The sequence below is a fragment of the Danio rerio genome, chromosome 4 (assembly GCF_049306965.1).
Source record: "Danio rerio strain Tuebingen ecotype United States chromosome 4, GRCz12tu, whole genome shotgun sequence".
NCBI lineage: Eukaryota > Metazoa > Chordata > Actinopteri > Cypriniformes > Danionidae > Danio > Danio rerio.
The window spans coordinates 49,350,140-49,373,602 of NC_133179.1; the positions used below are offsets into that span (position 1 = coordinate 49,350,140).

The 23,463-nt window shown below is 39.2% G+C and overlaps 1 protein-coding gene across 7 annotated transcripts in view; it reads left to right on the plus strand.

The window, feature by feature from the left end:
- Positions 1-19,651, plus strand: part of si:dkey-11n14.1 — a 42,607-nt gene extending 22,956 nt beyond the window's left edge. For 5 of the 7 annotated variants that reach the window (XM_068219825.2, XM_073947423.1, XM_073947422.1 and 2 more), the window contains 3 exons: positions 3,654-3,827; positions 18,652-18,698; positions 18,896-19,651. In XM_068219825.2, coding sequence (XP_068075926.1) covers positions 3,654-3,827; positions 18,652-18,698; positions 18,896-19,461 — 787 coding nt within the window. In that variant the 3' untranslated portion in view covers positions 19,462-19,651. The remainder of the gene's footprint in view (positions 1-3,653; positions 3,828-18,651; positions 18,699-18,895) is intronic. The other 2 variants (XM_068219827.2, XM_073947426.1) reach the window with 1 other exon arrangement.
- The last annotated feature ends 3,812 nt before the right edge of the window (positions 19,652-23,463 follow it).

Here is a 23,463-nt window from a genome sequence, read left to right on the forward strand (position 1 = left end):
ATAAAATAATAGTTTACATCGAAATAAACACTGACAAGTGTTCTTCTGAAACACTCCCACTTTCAAACATTTACAAAAGAAATAAAAAAGAAAAAAAACAATCTCTGTACCTGTAGAGATGGGTTGTCCTCAGTGCTGCATACTGTATCTGTACCTGTGCAGCTGCTGTTGCCTTTAGAGCAGTGCTGTTCATACTACCTCATCTTCAATTGTAAAAAATTTCAGCATTGACTGCCATGTACAATACAGAAGAAATTGGTCATTTAAAGGAAAAAACTCTTGAAATATCATTATGATAATGGGTTAGTCAACCACTTTTCATAATGAGTAACTACAATTAAAATGCAGATTTAACTTGCACTATAATCTAAGGTGACAAAAACTGACCTGACTTACAAACTGACTTGCTTTCAATATAAATCAAAGACATTTGCATTTTTTAAGAATTAATGAGTTTACTTTTAAACAAAAATTTTGTTAACATTTTGAAAGAAATGAATTCATGCAACAAAAAAATGGTTTCTGGTATGTGACTTACAGTAATTTGACTCAATTAATATTATTGATCTTTCAGAAACCACAGAATGAGTCAGTTTTGTCATTTCATATTGTAATGTACCAAAAAATAAAACGGCCTATTTAAAACTCACCAATCCATTGATGTTTAGATTAAAGAGACTTTATTGTCATTGCAGTAATGCAACAAAATTTAGTTAACTTGGCAGCTCTTAGAAAGAACAGCAGCTATAAGAAATGTAGAAATAGACAAAACAATAAACAATGATAACTGCAAAAAATATATATAATTATATAATATAATATAATATGATATAAATATATATATATATATATATATATATATATATATATATATATATATATATATATATATATATATATATATAATACATACAGTGAAATAATTGTGCAGTGCTTGTGTATGTAAGTGGTCTACAAACAGAATTGTAAAGTATTGCACAAGTTAATAAACATATTCGAGTTTGTGTAATTATCAGCAATATGGGGAAAATGGGCAAACGCGAAAAGTCATTAAACATGTTCTGTCATAGTTTAAAGCACAATGCATAGCAGCAAAGCAGGAAACTGAACGTAAACAACAACAAATAAGGCAGATTTGTGCAGTAGAGGAGAAGTTTAAACGTTAGTCTAACTAATTTACTTACAAATTTTAAACAAAATGTAATGTTTTCCAGATTCATAAATACATATGTTACCTGAAAGTGATGCACCTGATTCATCTTGTACTTTTGTCCTCTTCTCGGCTCCAGACTGCTGTTGTCTTTTACCTGTCATTGAGCTGCAACTTGCGTCATTTATAATTCAATGCTGCTTACAGCCTCAAAGATAAGTGGACTGCGCCACGTGTACAAAGAAAAAAATTGTCACTTTTTTTGCGTTTGTCATAAAATGAAATTTAACAACATATTTTAAAACAACACCACATTGTTTTTTTTAAAATATTATATCAGTTTATGTTAATATTACTAAAAAAATATTTATTTTTTAATTTAATCATTTTCTTTTTGGTCCCTTTATTAAACTGGAGTCGCCACAGCTGAATGAACCGCCAACTTATCCAGCATATGTTTTACGCAGCAGAAGTCCTTCCCGCCGCAACCCTTAATAAGTATTAATATATATATTTTTTTTAAGCAACGGAGATGGTGCCCCACTTCTGGAGTAGGTGCCCTATGCAACCTGCGTACTCTGCGTATAGGGAGCTGCGGTACTGACCCTGAGTGATACTAAACCCAGGATAACAGAAATTATGGTTTATCAGTAATTATGTTTCACACTGCTCATACCTGTAGTTAACAAATAATCAAGAGTATTCATTAACAGATGATTCATTAACTGTACATCCTAAACCTCTGTTTAACACTCTTATTTGCATATTTCGGTTGTCACGTTGCTGATTGGATGAACAGCAGGCAATCTTATGGTTTAATCACTCATAATGCAGAATTTAATAAAGTGCAGCAGAAAGCCCAATGGTGTCCAGACACAGCCTCTTAGCTCCTTTAAACAGAAACTTTCAACACTTGCTCTAAGTTCTTCTTGCTCTTCTGCTTTGGAGCTGACTCAGATGACTGGTGCTGTGTGTAGAGGTTCTTTGATTTGACACAGCATCTAAAAGTCCAGACACAGCCTTTGAGCGCTGGTGAGCAGAAACTTTCAACACTTTTCCCACCTCTAAGTAATTCCTGGTTTGCTGCTTTGGAGCTGACACTGATGAGCTGTACTGTATATAGAGGTTCTTTTAACTTGACACTGAATCTAAACAAAGTTTCACTCATGTGCATGATGCTTTAAAAAACGTGAGGTGTAAGAGTAATCATTACACAATCATAATGCTAATAAACTAAATTAACTCTCCTCATGTCGTCAGCTATATAAAATGTCACTGTGTAGGTCATTAGTTTCAAGAAAACAAATACTAAAGTACAAATAAATGAAAACAAGGAGCAAATCATGTCATCTAACATCTCCCGATTACTCCAGTTTACACAGTTTCCATCTTTGAACATGTATTTTCTCTCACTGACTGCTGTTTTCATGATGCACGCTTTCCGTTTCTGACAGATCATGAGCCTAGCTGATCAGTTTCTGATTTGCTGTTTCTGTTGCCCAAGTGTCCAGAAGCAACAAGCAAACATTCCTGTTTCACACTGAACAAACTTAGCATCGTATTTGTAGTGTTAACCTTGTATTGTGGTGCTAACACTGCTCCATTGCAGGTCTTCATAACCCTAAGTAAAATGCAGTGCTAACACTGCTTTCAGATTACAGATGTAAAATGTGTCTTTACTTGGTTTAAAAGCAGTGTAAACAGCCCTAAAGTGTTACTGGATGTGGAGTCTCTTTAGTGGATTGCATAAGAAGAAACAACACATCTGCAAGGTGTGATTTTATTCATATCAATACAAATGTGTGTGTATTGAATCAGATTGAAATTCATTTGTTCATTCATCCATTTCCTTCAGCTTAGTCCCTTACTTATCAGGGGTCACCACAGCGGAATGAACGGCCAACTATTCCAGCATATTTTTACACAGCAGATGGCCTTCCAGTCACAACCCAGTACTGGGTAACAGATTGAAATTGCCAAATGTGTAAAATGCTAAATGCTATAAAGAGCAAAAAGTCAAGAGCAATAACTATTCTAATATACTCCAGTATGACGAACAGTTAAAGGAATCAGTGTATGTAATCAAAATTATCTGAAATAATTCTGATTGCTCGTTCACCTAAAACATAATATTGGAAAGGCTGTATGTGAAGGAGAGTCAGCAGTCATGAATATTGATGTGATACTTTAAGATGTCCTTCTGGGGTCAAATGGTGCTTTATTTCTCACAGCATACTTTACAGCTTCATGTGATGTATTATGAACAATGTCTTTGCTCTGTACATACTTTGCTGTGTGTTATAAAGATGATGTTGAATCTTTGTTGAGTGTGTGAGTGTGTGTGTTTGCTGATGCGAGGGCTCGATCAATAAGGAGAGCTAATCAGGATGTGTGTGTTCATCACTGCTGTTGACATGAGCAGAAACAGCAGTCAGCATCTTCACAACACAAAGAGATGTGTGATTGTCCAACTGTGTGATGTGGACTATTGCTGTGTTTGTAGATTGTCTGGCTGTATGGTGACAGAGGAAGGCTGTGGTTTTCTGTCTTCGGCTCTGACTTCAAACCCCTCACACCTGAGAGAGCTGGATCTGAGCTACAATCATCCAGGAGATTCAGGAGTCAAGCTGCTCTCTGAACAACTGGAGGATCCAAACTACACACTGGACACACTCAAGTATGTGGAGCATCACTGGCCTTATGCTTTTGCACTGAATGGCTTTAAAAACAAACTAAAAAGGTACTTTCTAATATTCCGTTTTCTGTGATGGTTATGGGGTGAGGACAGACAAGATACAGCTTGTAGAGTATTACAGTCCTGTCTATGAAGAGCAAATAATTTATTATCAAATTAATCTGTAAATGTTGGAGTGTATTGGGTCAGTTGTGACATTAAGCGGGACACACTGTACAGTTTCAGCATTTGAGCTGAGCAGAGAAACTTCCTCCATTTCTGCTGAAGAATCCTAAAATATCAGGTCAGGAATAGGGTTGGGGATTGAAAATTGATTCAGATTCTGGAATCAGACACTTAGATAATTATTAAGATACTTTTTATATAAAATGAACATTTCCATTTCTCTTATCGATTCCTGTGCAAACATTTTTATTTTTTCATCTTTAATTATATAAACAATGTAAGAATCAGCTCTTTGGTTTAAATCACATTTAAACTTTGGGGATTTGAATCTAAAGAATTCAACTTCTAACATTTGCTAAGTTCTTAGCATTGCAACCTAAGAGAAACCATAAAAGCAGAGATTTTCACTGTTCTTTGCTTCTTAAATATAATTCACACCAGTTTCAGCAATGGATAGAAACCTTGTTTTTGTTACTTGCATTCTGATTGAATTTTGGCTTTCTTGACTGGTCCAAAGGGAACTCTCGGTGAAGCTGATTGGTCAGTGTAGCAACTCCAATGACGTTCTGGAATTTCCTCGTCGATGAATAGGGGTTTCCTTATTTTCAGGGAAGCTTGGAGTCGGTTGCTAGGGATACGGATGTTGGACGAGGCGGCATTCGAAGCCCTTCCTTGGGTTTTTGTAGTTATGACGGGGTTTCACTAGCATCATGTCTAGACAGACTATGTCCTCTTACATCCAGGCCAGCCCGTGCCAGTCCTTCTGCACCCTGGCTCTCTGATGTTCTCCGTGAGCATCGCTCAAAACTTCGGGCTGCAGAGAGAATTTGGCGAAAAACAAAAAATCCTGAACAGCTCATAACATACCAAACTCTTATATCCTCTTTCTCGACTGAGGTTACTTCTGCAAAGCAGACATATTTCCATCAGAAAATCAACAATGCCACCAATCCTCGCCTACTTTTTAAAACATTTTCCTCCCTCCTCTATCCTCCTCCTCCTCCACCCGCATCCTCCACACTTACTACTGATGACTTTGCTACATTATTTTGCACCAAAACTGCAAAAATCAGTGCTTAATTTGCTGCACCTACAACAAACACGCAAGATACACCACCAACACCACACACACTCAGCTCTTTTTCTCAGCTCTCTGAGTCTGAGGTGTCCAAACTCGTGCTATCTAGCCATGCAACCACCTGTCCACTCGATCCCATTCCCTCTCATCTCTTGCTAAACCATCTCTCCTGCAGTCATACCAACACTGACTCACATAATCAACACATCTCTTGACTCTGGTTTATTCCCCACTTCATTTATGCATGCTGGGGTAACCCCACTGCTAAAGAAACCCAACCTGGATCAAACGCTACTTGAAAACTACAGACCGGTATCCCTGCTTCCATTCATGGCCAAGATTCTGGAGAAAGTTGTGTTCAATCAAGTCCTGGACTTTCTTACTCAAACCAGCCTCATGGACAACAAGCAATCTGGCTTTAAGAAAGGCCACTCAACTGAGACTGCCCTGCTCTTGGTCGTGGAGGATCTCAGACTGGCTAAAGCAGATTCAAAATCATCAGTCCTCATTTTGCTGGACTTGTCAGCTGCTTTTGACACTGTCAACCACCAGATCCTGCTATCTACGCTCGAGTCACTGGGCTTTGCAGGCACGGTTATTCAGTGGTTCAGATCTTACCTCTCTAACAGGTAATTCAGGGTGTCTTGGAGGGGAGAGGTGTCCAACCTACAGCATCTAAACAGTGGGGTAACTCAGGGCTCTGTTCTTGGGCCACTTCTCTTCTCCATCTACACGACATCTCTTGGACCAGTCTTACAGAAACATGGATTTTTCTAACACTGCTATGCTGATGATACCCAGCTATACCTCTCTTTTCATCCTGATGATCCCTCGGTTCCAGCTCGCATCCCAGCCTGCCTGTCAGACATTTCACACTGGATGAAAGATCATCATCTTCAGATTAACCTCGCGAAAACGGAAATGCTTGAAGTTTCTGCCAACTCGACTCTGCACCATAACTTTTCAATCCAGATGGATGGGGCAACCATTACTTCATTTAAAATGGTAAAAAGCCTTTGAGTAACGATTGATGACCAACTACATTTTTCTGACGACATTTCTAAAACAGCTCGATCTTGCAGATTCGCACTTTATAACATCAGAAATGTCCGACCCTTCCTATCTGAACATGCAGCTCAACTCCTTGTTCAAGCTCTTGTTCTCTCCAAACTGGATTACTGCAACTCTCTACTAGTGGGGCTTCCAGCTAACTCTATCAAACCTCTTCAGCTGCTTCAGAACACAGCAGCACAAGTGGTCTTTAATGAACCTAAAAGAGCATATGTCACTCCGCTACTCACCCGTTTGCACTGGCTGCCAGTTGCTGCTCGCATTAAATTCAAAGCTCTGATGTGTGCTTACAAAGCTACCTCTGGCTTTGCTCGTTCTTATCTGCTCTCACTTCTGCAGATTTATGTGCCCTCCAGAAACTTGCATTCTGTGAATGAACGTTGCCTCGTGGTTTCATCCCAAAGAGGGAAGAAATCACTTTCCAGAACTCTCGCATTCAATCTGCCCAGTTGGTGGAATGAACTCCCTAACTGCATCAGAACGGCAGTCACTTTCTGTCTTTAAGAAACGACTAAAAACTCAACTATTTAGTCTCCACTTTCCTTCCTAATCTGCAATTGCCTCTCTGGCTATACTATTAACTGTACTCAAAAAAAATTACATTACTAATGCTTTGCTTCTTAGACTTTACACACCTGAAACTTGCCTACAGCACTTATTCATTGTTGCTCTTATAGTTGTGTAAATTGCTTCCTTGTCCTCATTTGTAAGTCGCTTTGGATAAAAGCGTCTGCTAAATGACTAAATGTAAATGTTTCAGAGTTCAGATGTGTTGACCCGATGGCTTGTTGTTGAAGTGGTTGCACAAGCAGATCGGGGGTTGAGCCGGCAGCAGGTGAAGGTCGCGGTTTGCTCCGTGATGTAACGGCCACTGTACGAGAAGAGCGACGTCCGAGCAGCGACGGGGGGGACGACTGGCAAAAATGACCGGCAAAAGACGACAAAGAAGTTTCCTTGTTCAAAGTTTATAGGCTTTGGTATAGGCTGGGCCTACACAATGATTAGTCCAATCAGAGAAGCTGCGGGGTGGGGTCACACCTCAACTGCCTCTTCTAGAAGGCCGGGTTGACACATTGTGTGGGTGCTGCTTTGATAGGATAGTTGTTAAAATAAAGTATCATATAACATGGACACCTTTCATAGTATGGTTTCTTCATACCAATGCATTTGCAACTTTCCTAGCTTTCAATCAATACCAAACATGAAGTATTTCACAAGCATTCTGTAGATTTCATATGTCACCGAGGCCTATAACTCAATAACTATCCATAACAGTTTGTTAAACACATGGAAAATGAACACACAAAACCTACAGACACATAAAGCAAACATATATTACTTAAATAATTACAGTTTTACTTAAATGTCCATTTAAACTTTGGAAGCTTTTCTGGTTGCTTCTGTCTCTGTCTGAGATTGTGTATTGCCTTGCAGACACCATTTGCAGGCACGGACAAAAGGGGCTTTGATGAGCTTTCTCAAAAACTGGTTTGGGGGGTCTTTGAGTGTAGCCTCTTTTATTGTGTTAAGATGTAAAGTTGATAAGCACGAATTTGTGATCGTGACTGGCAAGTCATCCTGTAGATAGCTTTTTTGCTGGGTGCCTGTGGATTTCTTTGAAAATGAAATCAAAGTTCAGACATGTAGGCACCAACCAATCTTTTGAGGATAATATGGTCTGTGACTTGTTCGGTTCTGGAAGGATCCGTTGACTCCCTACAACATAGTTTAGAGATGGACTGCAACATGTGCAAAACAGATCCCAGAGGCGATCGGTACATTTATAGCTGTGGATATGAGATATGGTCTCGAAATTGCCATGATGTCGTGCGACCAGTTTTCACAGCAAAATGTTCACCACATGTGCAGAATTAGGAGGCATTCACGCAGCGCTTAGGAATAGTTTAAAACAGTTGACATGTCAACGTGCTGCAGTAAACAGCCAGCAATGCTTGCCCCGCCTTTTTATTGGCCCACTGCGTTAGAACAGAACGCGATTGGTTGATATCAGCTGTCAATCACTTAGTTCCAATGACAGGGAGCTACAGCCGCAAAAATGTAAATAGCTGGATACGAGAGAATGAAAATAACACTGAAAGATTTAGTTTTAGAATTCAGCTAAAGTATAATGGCACAATACTGCTATTAAGATGACATATGCAAATAATAAGTAATATGTCAATATCATATGTGCAATATCAGATACCACCCGTGAGAACAGCACAGTTATTATTGTCAATTCAGTTCATCTTATTCATGTCAACACACATGAGAAGGGTGCGCGACGTAGCCAATTTGATGACCGGGAGATTATCACTAGTTTGCGGGCATCCGGAGACTCGCGAAACTTCCCACCCTACTCATAATTCTCTCTTCATATAGCCGTATACCTATTACATATCCATTAAACAAAGTGATATAACCGCGCTCGGATCGTATCGCTTTCTCACTGCAATCGATCCGCTTCAGAGTTTGTTTCAATCGAGCCGAGACCACCTCATTCAATCGATCTCGGAGCGATTGATTTGGAGCGGATCCTAGCGCGATTGGTGGTTTCACATATGCCAAACGAACCGTGTTAAATGGGCAAACGAGACAGGTTCCGAAACAAAAGTGTAGGTGTGAAAACACCCTAAAACGTGTAGTAACGGTGCTCATCATTTTTGGTGGGTGTGACTAAATTTTGTCTGATCCGCCTAAATATTTGAAGTTAGGAGTACCGGTGCTACAAAGAAAAAAGGTTAATTTTGAGTCCTGTGAGACCTTAATCGTTAGTGGAAATGTAGGGTTTTAAGAAAATGTAAATGCAATAGAGCCCTGTTGCTTTTTTCCTTCATAAGCCCATTTCAGTAAGTTAATTCCTGCTTTCAGATCCATTAAAATGGCAGATGATAGTCAAATCAAGCAGATCTGTGGTGTCTGAAGAGACGGTGGACACTCATCTTTCTGAAAAAAAAAAATATTTAAAAATAGATTGAAACTGAGTTCCATATAAAAACTAAATTGTTGTTTTCTTTTTATTTGTTTAACTGCTACAATATAATATTTATTTTTTTATAAGCAGCTTTTTGGTTTTGAGCATAAGGAAGGATTTGTTTTATTTCCTGCTAAGCAGAAACCTTTATTACTATAGTATAGCTCTATTACTGTTTAAAGTAAAAAAAAAAAAAAAAAAATAAAAAGATCAAACTTTTATGATGTTAGTTTTAATACATTAAAAAATTTAAATCAGAGACATCCTCTGGCTTTTTTCTTCTTTTGCTGCATCGAAAACATACCGAACCGTGACACCACTGTGTCGTACTGAACCGTGATTTTTGTGAACCGTTATACCCCTACTATACTGTAAATGAATATCAGCTGCTTCAGTCCAACATTTACGTCAGCAGGAGGATAAAGATGAAACCAGGGTGGACATTTCAAGAAGACAATGATCCAAAACACAGCCAAGGAGACTCTCAGAAGCTTTCAGGGAAAGAAAATCAAGCTGTATAATGGCCCAGTCAATTACCTGATCCAAATCCAATAGAAAATAAAAAAATAAAGCTCAGATTTGATAGACGAGACCCACAAAACCATCACGATTTTGACACTCTGTTGAAGTCTGTGAGAAACTCTCACCGGAGTAATGCATGTGAATTCATTCTCTATATGAGAGGCGTCTTTAAGCTGCTAGCACCACAAGTCTTTTATATAAAGTATTAATTACATTTCAGCAGTTCAGCTCCTTCTCCTTCTGTCATTTCATTGTTATTACACATAACTCATTTCTCAGATTTGTTTGTTTTTTTAGTTTTATTTTTATGTTTAAATTGTTTGAGTTTTTACCACAATCTGCTTCAATTCCATGTCAACAGCTCCTGTAGAAATATTATTCCCAGGAGAAAACATGATGTGTTCAATACGTATATCCCCCACTGTACATATTAAACCTGTAAAACAGATAAAGTGCAGATATAGGTCTAATAGATGAGAAATAAATCAAATCAAGCATCTATAATCTCATTATTTAATGCAGTAAGTAGGCTGGCCTATACATAAAGTGTGTTTAATTGATCTGGAGCTTTAATAATATCTGCTCTAGTAAGTTAGAAAAATTGCATCAGTAGCCTAATGTGTCTCCTTTGTCCATTTGTGATCAGATTAATAAAAATGAACCTAAATAACTGCATGAACAGAGCCTAAATGACTTTTTATTTTTACTTTTTTTTCATTGGAATCAAAACTGGAAATCAATAAGATTCAAAATTGATCATCAGAATTAAAATAGGAATCAGTAAAATTCTACCAATATCTACGGTGGCCGGGAAGTGCAAAACAACATTACAAAGTGTGAAACACTTTTAAAAAGCTCGAGAGAAATTTACATTTTGAAAAACATTTTTACTTATCATCAGACACAATTACATAGGGAAAACAATTTTAAATTTTAGAAAAAAATTAACAAGACCCAAAACACTTTTACAAATCCCGAAACAAATTTACAATTACAGATTCCCTACGGAAAGGGCATGTACCACACACCAAAGGGACATGAATGTAACACACACACTGGAAAATATCAATAATATCCAGCTCGTGTGTGACTTTGTAGACAGGTTTTTATGAGTCTACAACAATAAAAATCATGGTTTGACCAACTGCGATAAAAACATAATGAAGCTATTCTGAGAAAATGTCAGCGTGAGAGTGTGTAAAAACAATCAAAGCACAGCAAATGTCACTGATAAATATATCAAAACCGATCCTATCCTGTAGACCCGAGTAGCTCAGTTAGATCCTTTTGGCTTGGGTTCGAATGCCGTTGATGACATGTCAATTAAAATAATTTCTTTGCATTCATTTTGGTTTATACTGTTCTGCTACACAGGTATTAAAATCAATAATGTTTACACTGACACCAAGTAATAAGAATCTTTATTTGGTATGGGCATTGTTACGGCCAGCTCGCTCCCGACCGTACCATAAAAAGGATCAGACACACAAAAAGATATATAATGAAAAAAAACATTTATTAAAGGGAATAATAAAGTATAACAAACTGTCTAGGGATTTGAAATAAATAAGAAAGCAGGTGAAATTCTCTCAACTAATACAAAACAAAACATAAGACGGCAACACAAAAGAGTTGGAGCAAAATGACCTCTCTGTGGAATAACGGTCCACCAGAGGAAGTGCCGTTCTTCACAAAAAATTCAAATATATACTTTCTCCACCCATAAATTAACTAATTAACGGTGACGTCACATGGCGAGGCCACCGAAAGGTAGGAAAGAGAAGACAGGGTCGTAACACCTCCCTCCTCAAAAGGATTCTGCAAAGAATCAAAAAGAAAAAAAAAATTAGCAAACAATAACAGAAATACATCCCTTCACAAAACAGCTCACTCTTCCTCCTCTTCCAACACCTCTGGGCCCTAGAAGTGCAAAAAGAACAACAAAAGTGAAACATGCAATATGAATAGCTATACTCTAGAGAGTGTATCCGCGATCACATTATCTTTCCCGCGCACATGCTTAATTTCAAGATGGAAAGGCTGTAAAATTAGACTCCATCGCATGATTCGTTGGTTTCGGTTTTTCATCCGATTTAAAAAAACCAAGGGGTTATGATCAGTATAAACAACAATCGGTGCGGCGATCGACCCTAAATAAACCTCAAAATGTTGTACAGCCAGAACAAGAGCAAGGGCTTCCTTTTCAATGGTGGAATAAACCTGTTGATGACGATTAAACTTTTTTGAAAAGTAGCTTACAGGGTGTTCTACTTGATTTAAATCCTCCTGCAAAAGAACCGCGCCTGCACCACAACCACTAGCATCAACTGCGAGACGGAAGGACTTCTCAAAGTTGGGAGCTGTCAAAACTGGGGAACTAGCTAACAAGGCCTTACAATTTTCAAAGGCTTGTTGACATGTCTCCGACCACTGGTACTCAATTTTTGGACTCAATAAATCAGTCAAAGGTGAAACGATACTAGCAAAGTTTTTACAAAAACTCCGGTAGTAACCAATCATCCCAAGAAATCGTCGTAATTCACGCCGATTACTGGGAGTTGGAAAATTACAAATGGCTTCAACTTTTGCTCCAATTGGTTTAACGTACCCGTTTCCCACTATTTTACCCAAATAGGTGACTGTGGCTTTTCCAAATTCGGACTTCGCAAGATTGATTGTTAAATTAGCCTCTGCCAAACGTGAAAATAGGTCTTCGATTTGATCAAGATGTTCAGACCAGGTAGAACTATACAAAACGACATCGTCAAGATAAGCCTCGCATCCAGACATTTCATGCAATACACGATTAACCAATCGTTGGAATGTTGCGGGGGCATTACGGACCCCAAAAGGCATCACAGTGTATTGAAGGAAAGAGTCTGGGGTAACGAAAGCAGATAATTCTCTTGCCCGAGCAGTTAAAGGTACTTGCCAATAGCCCTTAAGTAGATCAAACTTACTTACATTTTTGGCAGAGCCAACATGATCTACACAGTCATCTATTCGAGGCAAGGGAAAACAGTCTGGTTTGGTAAAAGAATTTAATCTTCTATAATCTGTGCAAAACCGATATGAACCATCAGGTTTGTTCACCAATACACAAGGGGAACTCCAGGAACTAAAACTTGGTTCAGCCAAATTATGAGCAAGTAGGTAGTTCACCTCTCTTTTTAAAAGCTCTCGTTTTATTGGATTGACCCTATAAGCATTTTGTTTGATAGGACAAGAATTTCCTACATCAATGTCATGTTCAATGACAGTAGTGCGACCAGGGACATCCAAAAAAAGTGAAGGAAATGACATCACTAATTCAATGATGTCATTTCTCTCATCTTCCGTCAAATAAGACAGATGGCCAGACAAATCAGAAAGAATCTGAGAGTTGTTAAGGCGTCCATCTATTTTCCCTTGGGACAGAAGACTCCCATCCTCATTTTTCTCAGATAAGTCCTCACCCATACTGCAAGACAGAGAAGGGAACACAGAGAAATGTTCTAAACCAGAATGATCACATAGGGGCGCCACACTGACAGAGGCAGAACAAACAGGAGCAACAAAAGGTTTCAACAAATTAATGTGACAAACCTGAACTTTCTTCCGACGTTCAGGAGTATTCAACAAATAATTATTGTCTGAAAGACGTTTAGCTACACTGTAAGGTCCAGTGAATTTCGCTTGGAATGGATTAGTAGGAAGAGACAACAATGCTAAAACCTGATTACCTGTCTGAAAACTCCGAAATTTGTCCTTCTTGTCAAAGTGTTGCTGCATTTTCTTTTGTGACTTACCCAATTTCTTTTTAGCAACAGCTTGCATCTCATAAAGTCTACGACGAAAACCACTTACATAATCTATAAGGTTGTCTGGAGGTTTAGATGAATGCCACACATCAGCCAAAACAGTAGTGGGCCCTCGTATTTCATGTTCAAAAACTAATTCATTTGGGCTAAAGCCAATACTTTCTTGAGTTACCTCACGTATAGCTAATAGCAACCATGGCAGGCCTTCTTCCCAATCACCATCGAGCTCCACACAATATGACCTTAAAAGAGACTTCAGGGTTTGATGAAATCTTTCAAGCGCTCCCTGGCTCTGTGGATGATATGCACTAGAAATATTGTGTTTAACTCGAAGTTGACGGAGGGCTTTTGCGAACTGTTTGGACATGAAGTTAGAACCTTGGTCTGATTGAATCACTTTGGGGATACCAAATATAGACATAAAATTAGTAAGGGCCTTCAGAATGGACTTCGTAGTTATAGATCTCAGTGGGTAAGCCGCAGGATAACGGGTAGTCTGGCACATAATGGTAAGGAGATAGTGATGACCAGCCCTGGAACGAGGTAAAGGACCAACACAATCAATAATCAAATGGTCAAAAGGGTTAGATGTCACAGGAATAGGCTGTAATGGAGCGGTTGGCACTTTTTGGTTTGGCTTACCAGTAAGTTGACATGTGTGACAGGAACGTATAAATCTGGCCACATCTCGTTTTACTCCAGGCCAGTAAAACTGTCGCATAATACGATCATAGGTTTTCCGAACGCCTGTATGACCAGCGAGTCCTTGATGGGCTAACTGCATCACAGATTCCCTAAAAGCAAGAGGGACTACAATCTGGGTTCTAGACTTTAAATTGTCATCAAACATGGCTACTCTCCGACAAAGTAGACCATCTTCAAAGAAATAAGAAGAAAGATCACCCATATTAGAACCTGCTTGGGAGACTACGGTTTTCAATGTGTCATCAAGCTGCTGTGCATGAATTAGTTCCTCTCTGGGAACCTGCAACAGAGAAGTTAAAGGATACTTATCAACATCAGAAGGAACAGTATGTAAAACCTCAGTGGCATTAGAGTCTAGGCTTTGGGGTGAATTTGTAATTTCCTCCAGATCAGGGGATAGTGAAGAGCAGATATTTTTGTCTTTTTCCGGACTCTCTGGCAGATCACATGTAAATTCACCCGAATCAACAGTGGAAAAGAAAGTGTTACCAAGTGAAACATCTGTAGCTTGGTTTTCAGGCAGTTGTTTTGCCATTGATCGGGTGACTGCACAGGCTGGAAACAAATTAGAGAAGATGTTACTCTTTTCAACATCAGATTTACTAGGTGCAGATATTACTATGGGCAAAGCAGTCACCTTACTCTCTCCCCAAACATTTCCCCCAGCTAAATCATTTCCTAAAATAAATGTAATTCCAGGAACTGGAAGTGCAGATCGAACACCAACTACAACATCACCAGAGATTATGGTTGAGGAAAGATGAATTCGGTGTAATGGCACGTCAACAAATCCCATTTCAAAACCTCTTACCAATACACAAGTTCCAGTAGCAGTTTCAGAACTTAAAGGCAACACTCCTCCCAAAAGGACTGTGCTGATCCCATGTCTCGGAGGATACGCACAGGGACCATTTCCTCAGAACCTAATAAAGACACAGCTCCTTCAGTGATAAAGGGTGTATAATCAACAAAATCATTCACCTTTTGGTCAAACAATGCACCACAGGAATGAGATAAATGACCAGCACTTTCTATGAAAGTGTCATCTACAGTCAATGGGGCGACAAGAGAAACAGGTTTTGAAAAATTCTCTTTCTTTTTCAGAACAGGGCATTCAGAAATTTTATGGCCAGACTTTTTGCAATAGAAACAGATGAGGTCTCTTGAAACAGTGGTTTTTCCAATATTTCCAACAACAGGTGCCCTTATATTTTGTCCAAACACAGCAGGCTTTTGTTTGACTTGACAAGACCTAAACTTATTCATGTCACTTCGAAAACTGGCTGAACTAAATGTGCCCTGATGAGTTAAAACAAATTCATCAGCCATAATGGCAGCATCTGCAAGTTTACTCACTTTGTGTTCATTTAAATAAGTAGCTACAGCAGAAGGAACACAGTGTTTAAACTCCTCTAGAAGTAACAATTCTCTTAACTTCTCTTTAGTTTCAACTTTCATTGAAGTGCACCATCGCTCAAATAGACTCTCTTTTTCCCTTGCAAATTCAACAAATGTACAATTTTCAGTTTTGATTAAATTTCTAAATTTTTGACGATATGCCTCAGGCACCAGTTCATATGCATGCAATACAGCAGTTTTCACAGTTTCATACTCACCACTTTGTTCCAGGGTGAGAGCAGAATAAATATCTTGAGCTTTTCCTGTGAAAACACACTGCAACAACAAAGTCCAAAATTGTTTTGGCCATTTCAGCGATAAAGCAACACGCTCAAAATGATCAAAATATTTTTCTACCTCTTTTTCAGAAAATGGCGGAACTAATCTCATGTTTCGATGAACATCAAACACTAATGCAGACGACTGTTCTGGCACCGGATGCACGTCAGCTCGCGGTGTTTCCGCTCGTTTTGCTGCTAATTCCAACTCCAACTTCTTTAACTGAAACGCTCTCTCTTCCCGTTCCCTCTCTAACTCAAGTTCCAATTTTCGTACAGACAACTGTTGTTCTAGTTTCCTAGCTTCAAATTCCCGTTCTGTTTCTCTCTCTTTCATAGCGCGACCCTCGCGATCAGCACGGAGCTTTTCTGCATCTAAATACAGCTGTTTCTCTTGTATTGACATCTCTGGGAATTTTAACTCACTTTCCACATCAATATCACAGGAAGAAAACACTGAAGATTCACAAAGAACAGCAGTTCTTACCTTTAAAACTCCCCTTTCAACCAGAGATCGTTTCAAAGTTGCTATAAGGGTGTCCTTTTTTTTCTTATCATGTGTAGCGAGATCGATGCTAAAACGCTCGGCAATTTGTATTAATTCTTCCTTTGTACAACGCTCAATTAAAGCTTCCGAGGGACAAGCAAAAAAATCATCGAGTACTGAAGACATTTTTGTATTAGCATTCACGAATACAACACAAATAAACAAACACTCCCGTACTCACCCGGAAACTGCCCTCTGTACAAAAACTACAATTCCCATAAGCCACTGCTTCGGAATGAACTACAACTGAACGTTACGCATCTACCCATTCACAAAAAACTTCAAAGACTTACCACAAGTCGGACACGTAGGTACGCGAGGAAGAGAGAAGCGCACGAATCACAAACGCCGTCAGTAACAAAATATATTCACCTTTATACTCAGAGAAACTCCAGCTCCTATCTAAGAAGAAAACTAACTAATTCCTATCTAGTCTTCAGAGGTGTACCAGGCTCGGGGCGGCATTAAACGCTGAGCTCAGTGACAATCGGTCTTTAGACCAAAAGTCCGAAAGCGTACCCCCGACAGAGATTAAAATCTCCACCTAGGATAACCTCCAAAAATAAGAAAGGCAAAATAATAAACAAAACAACAAACAGTGCACCGATGGAAGGATTGTATTCACAACCCAGCTGGATACACTCTTTCTAACCGGAGTTTCTAGTATATAAAGGTGAATAGCCAATCCAAAAAAAAACTACTCACCCGCATAAAGGAATGCCGGACGAGCCACCCAATTTATGTTACGGCCAGCTCGCTCCCGACCGTACCATAAAAAGGATCAGACACACAAAAAGATATATAATGAAAAAAAACATTTATTAAAGGGAATAATAGAGTATAACAAACTGTCTAGGGATTTGAAATAAATAAGAAAGCAGGTGAAACTCTCTCAACTAATACAAAACAAAACATAAGACGGCAACACAAAAGAGTTGGAGCAAAATGACCTCTCTGTGGAATAACGGTCCACCAGAGGAAGTGCCGTTCTTCACAAAAAATTCAAATATATACTTTCTCCACCCATAAATTAACTAATTAACGGTGACGTCACATGGCGAGGCCACCGAAAGGTAGGAAAGAGAAGACAGGGTCGTAACAGCATGTTTTGTTGCCGTGAAAAAGTGACAAATCTGCCAATCTGCAAACGTGGATTGTTCACATCTGAAAAGGGGCCTCAGTTAACACGGACACCAGTTAAACCATAACACAGGCTTCCTTCAGTTTACTGTTAAGAGTCCTCAAGCAGATGTTTAAACCGTGTATACTTGACATCATGTTCATGATTACAGCGTATGAGTGGCTCTCGTTAAAATATTAAACACTTTGATGCAGTATGTCTGGTGTTTCCGTCTGTTCCGCGTCCTTTATAAACTCTAAACACCGACCACATGTAAAGCTAAACTGCGTTAAGCTGCTCATGTGACACAAAACGGGCAAAACAACCCTCGACCGCTGACCATGTCCGGTCACCATAAACCTTGTTTACACCATGTACTCCACAGCGCGAATTTACAGCGCTCACCAACAACAACAACAAATTTCCCCCGCGTTACTCCTGGTGTGGTACATTCACGTCACTTCCGGTGTGTGGTACATGCCCTTTCCGTAGGGAATCTGTAATTGTAAATCTGTTTCGGGATTTGTAAAAGTGTTTTGCGTCTTGTTATTTTTTATCTAAAATGTAAATTTGTTTTGTCCTTGGTAAAATTGTTTTCCCTATGTAATTGTGTCTGATGACAAGTAAAAATGTTTTTCAAAATGTAAATTTGTTCCGAGCTTTGTAAAAGTGTTTCACACTTGTAATGTTGTTTTGCACTTCCCGGCCACCATAGATAACCAACGCCATTCAGCAATCTGTAAGGTTTTAGAGCATAATGAAAATGGAGCTGCAGAATGTGTTTTCCACATTAGACAGACTAAAATGAGTATTTACAGTAACTTGAGGGGGATTGAACAACAGCAAGAAGGGATTCATCTGTCGGCTGAATTTAGCCTGGACTCAGCAGCATGTCAACAGGATAAACTGTTATTATTATTCCGTTTTCTATTTCCACATCTTAAGGCAGTTATTAATGCACTGATATCCTCTATTGTTGATCAGCTAATCAGAATCCAGCATTCAGCAGACACTGTAAATGTCTTATTGTAATAAATCTGCATAATGAGTGATGTTTGATCACAATCATTCTGACTACAGATCTGCTGAAAATAAAGTGTGTTTAGTGTTTTTTCACTGACTAAATGTGAATCTGTGTGTGTTTACAGTCTGAATCATGGAGGAGAGAAGAGGATTACAGCAGGACCACGCAAATGTACGACTACACTAACACAAACACACACTCACACATTTTCTCACACATGCACGAAAAAGCACAAACATGCGCACACACATAAGCTCTCACATAAACACTTTCTCTCTCTCTTTCTCACACACACACACACACACACACACACACACACACACACACACACACACACACGTTATAAATGTGTCTCTTCTTGTGTTCAGATGTCTGTTTTTTTACACTGGATCCAAACACAGCAAACACTCGTCTCATTCTGTCTAAGAAGAACAGAGAGGTGAAGTGTGTGAGAGAGAATCAGTCATATCCTCGTCATCCAGACAGATTTGATGATCATCCTCAGGTGTTGTGCAGAGAAAGTGTGTGTGGACGCTGTTACTGGGAGATTGACTGGAGTGGAGGTAATGAAGTGTGTATATCAGTGACATATAAGAGCATCAGGAGGAAGAGAGGTTATGAGTGTAGGTTTGGATATAATGCTCAGTCCTGGAGTTTGATCTGCTCTTCCTCCAGATTCTCATTCACACACAATGACACACACACTGATCTCCCAGTGAAGCCGTTCAGCAGGAGAATAGGAGTGTTTGTGGATCACTGTGCAGGAACTCTGATCTTCTACAACATCTATAGAGACACAATGAGCCTCATCCACTCAGTCCAGACCACATTCACTGAGCCGCTCATTCCTGGGTTTTGGGTTTATTCTGGGTCATCAGTAAAACTGCTGAAGACTGAGGAGAGATTTACCCAGAATCCTCTGCAGGATCAGTGAGATGATCTGTGTGTGTGTTTGTGTGAGAGCGTGTCTGTCTGTGTGTGTGTGTGTGTGTGTGTGTGTCAAATGTTACTTTATAAAGTGTCTTTCACAAACATAATTTACTAAGAACAGGTCTTGATTTCTTTTATATTCTTGATTTTCCTATGTTGTTTGTGCACAAATAATAAAATCAATGTCAAATCCACTAGAGATGATGTTTATTTGACGATCAACATGTGAAATTTCTGAATCCTGTCAAATAAATAATTAACAGCTCACAGACTCAAATCAACTTCAGAGAGTTTCTGGAAATCACATCAGCAACAAATATCAACAAATATCAAGCAAGTAAATGAAGGATGAATGAATGAAGTGTGTTTGTTTTCTTATTCATGCCGTTCTTTGGGTTATTTCATTATTTGAACATAAAAAATAATGAAAACACTTCTTATTTAATGCAGCCAGAATAATGTTAGATATACTGTTCTGCCACCATACACACTGCATTACACACACACACACACCTCACACTAGTGCTCATTCGTTTATTGTAGTGTGATATAAAAATTATGTAATTCATAAACACATATAAATGCACATATATTAAAACAAAACAACCACTAAATATTAAAGACTCTGAAGCTGCTGGCGGCTGTTAAACGAGTGATAATGAAAAGTCCTTGTGAAAGGGTTCATTATTCAACATCATGAGTCTCTCTAATGCTCAAATCTGGACTTTCAGAGCAGACTAATAAGCTTTTACAGCATCTTCTACATGTTTATTAAAGATTACTTTAATGAGCTTTTCAGAATCCATTGATTCTCTGCTTGAATGCTGACTCTAAATCATGATGGTCATGATGGCTTTTGTATTTGTGAGTCAAGATTAAAGAAAGTGGATGATATGTTGAATCTGTTCACTCTTTTTAGCCTTTTTCATCTTCATAGATGTAATTAATCGTACGTCCAGTTTTAGCACATTTTGTATTGATTTGAATAAAACACCTGTGATACCGACAATAATAATGGCATCATTGTAAGGAATGCTTACAGCTAATTTAATATCAGATCTCTGTATATTTATCAAACAGTTTAATGATTTGTTTCTCATGTGATGGCCAGTGTGGTGGCCACACATTGAGAGTGAGGCATGCACGCACACATACACACACACACACACACACACACACACACATTATACTTATTCATTTAAGATTATTTATTGGTCACAGTTCAGTTATTGTGTTTATACATTTTCGTTTCATTCATATCTGATTTAAATAAGACTCATACACTTTCAGTTTCTCATTACCTTTCTTTATTATTCACAGTACATTTATTACTATTTTGGGTGCACACAAAATCAGTTATCTGTACTGTATGTTTTGTTAATTTAGTTTTCTTTTGAGTTTAAGTTACCGTGCTGCAGTGCCGACGAGGAACAGAGTTTCCGGGTGTGGTCCGCCCAAGTAAAGGTCCGACGTGCCGCAAGAGGCCGTCTTTTGGTTCCGCCTGCCAATACCATTGGCTTAATGGCTTGGAGGGAGAGCTCATGTTTAGTTTAGGTTCAATAATGATTTGCAATTTTGTTTATTCAGATTTATATTTAGTTTTGCCTTATTTATAATTTATTTAACTTATATTTAGATTTGTATTTAGATGTTTGGCTTAGTTTATTGTATTTGTAAATTGTATGTTTTTGTCTCCCCCTTCTTGTTTAATGTGGACTAGTCCCTGTGCTATAAATGTGGTCTGTCTTGTCATTTCAGGGAGTTCTGTTTTTGGTTTAGACATGATTTGTTTGGTTTGAACTCAGTTTGTTTTCCTTGTTTAGTTTATTGTTCTTTCAATTGATTTAATTATTTAATTAATTTATTTTTGAACTTTTTGTAAACCTTTTTGACTTTATTAAAAATAATTATTTTTGAAAATCTTCTTTTTTGTATGCCCCTTACTGTACGTGCTGGCTCGGTCCCTCACAAGTGGTGTCAGAAGTGGGATTTGCCAGTAGGGGGCATAGTTTTTTTTCTTTGGTAAACTTTCTGGGCCATGAACCGAGGAGGACGAAGAGGAGCCCCAAAGGCTGTTTCAGTGGAGAAACTGGATGAAGTTGCACAAGAGCTGGGGGATGAAGAATTACAGGAGGTGAGAGAATTTGATTTGGAGACTGAATGCACTGAACCAACAATAGCTGACTTGACAGGCTTGTTGAGAGCTCACATGGCAAAAATGGAGGCTCAGGAAGCACAAAGGATGGCAGAGCTGGCCCAGCAGGAACGCCGATTCAAAGCTCTCCATCATCAGTTTGGCCTGTTGCAGCTGGAGGTGCAGGCTCGCACAACTCCTGTTCCAAATACTTTGGTAGCATCTCAAGATGATTTGGATCACCCAAATGAGGGTGCTGGTCCAAGTAGGCCATTATCTCAGTTAAGTACCTGTCGGAGAGAGGGAGCTGAAGCCCGTGATACAGGTCAGTGCCAACTCAAAGAGCCTAAATTGGAAAAGTTGTCTGATAGTGATGATATTGAGCATTTCTTAATTACTTTTGAGAGAATGGCAGCAGTTTGCCGATGGCCAAAAGAGGAGTGGGTATTTCATCTGATTCCCCATTCTGACGGGTAAGGCCCGGGCTGCTTATGTTCACATGGATGTTGATGAATCTTTGAATTATGATGAACTTAAATCTGCAGTATTAAGGAAATATGACATCAGTCGAGAAACCTACAGGCAGAGGTTTCGGTCTCTTGAAGTAGAACACCTTGAAAGCCCTAAAGAACTATATGTGAGGTTAAAAGAACTGTATGGTAAATGGATGCAGCCAAAAAGTAAGTCTATTGAAGAAATTGGTGAAGTGATCATTCTTGAACAATACTTGAGAATGTTGTCTCCAGAGCTACAGGTGTGGGTACGAGAACATGATCCACAGTCGGCTTCACAAGCGGCAGCACTGGCAGATGTGTTTGTGGCAGCACGTCAGAGAAATCAGTCCTGGTGGTGGAAATCCAGCCGAGATGACCGGAGAGCAAATCCTCCCCAGCAGTCTATGAGAAACTTCCCTGGTGCCGGTAAGCCTCCTGGAGGAGGGCCTGCATTTGTCAATGCTCCTAAGAATTATAGGAAAATGCCAATATGTTACCTATGTAATCAAGAAGGTCATACCAAGCCCATGTGCCCTAGAAATGTAATCAAGAATACTCACCTGTGTTATGTGCCCAGGCATCTTGCAAAGCCAGCCCATAAAGCTGAACGCTCACCAGCAAGCACCACTGTTGAGATTAATGGGAAGGAAATGATTGCTTTGGTTGATACCGGGAGTGATCAGACTTTGGTACACATGAAGTGCATTTCTCCAGCCCTCCTTCGCTACACCAACCTGAAGGCTGTCCGCTGTGTGCATGGTGACGAAAAGCTGCTACCCACCGCAGAGGTCTATCTGAAGGTGAGAGGTCAGACTTACTACTTGGAGGTCGGTGTAGCTGACAACCTACCTTTCCCTGTAGTCTTGGGGCATGACCTGCCAGTACTGTGGGACTTATTGCAGCCACCATCCACCTGTAACATGGTTGTTACTCGAGCCCAGAGCCATAAGAGAGACGAAAGTAAAGAGTTGCTTGCTACGCTACCATTCTTTGATGCAGAAATCGATGGCTCAACTAAACCTAGGAAATCCAGACAACAGAAACGGTTTGAGAAAATCCAATATAATGCTTCCGTAATGCCTGTTGATAAGTTTGCTGAATTCTCACCCAAATTTAAGCTGCCGGTCAACATTATGCAGATGCAACAAGAGGATGCCAGTCTTGTTCCTTATCTGGAGAGAGCAAAGCAGGAGGATGGAAAAACTGTTGATGGAGAGACAAAGGAAAGATTTTGTATGTACCAGGGTCTACTATATCGTCAGATGGGACAAGTGACACAACTGGTGGTACCACAGTGTGTCCGTGAAGTTATTCTTACTCTGGGTCACTCGATTCCTTGGGCTGGCCACCTGGGGAAACGTAAAACCATCGCCCGGAT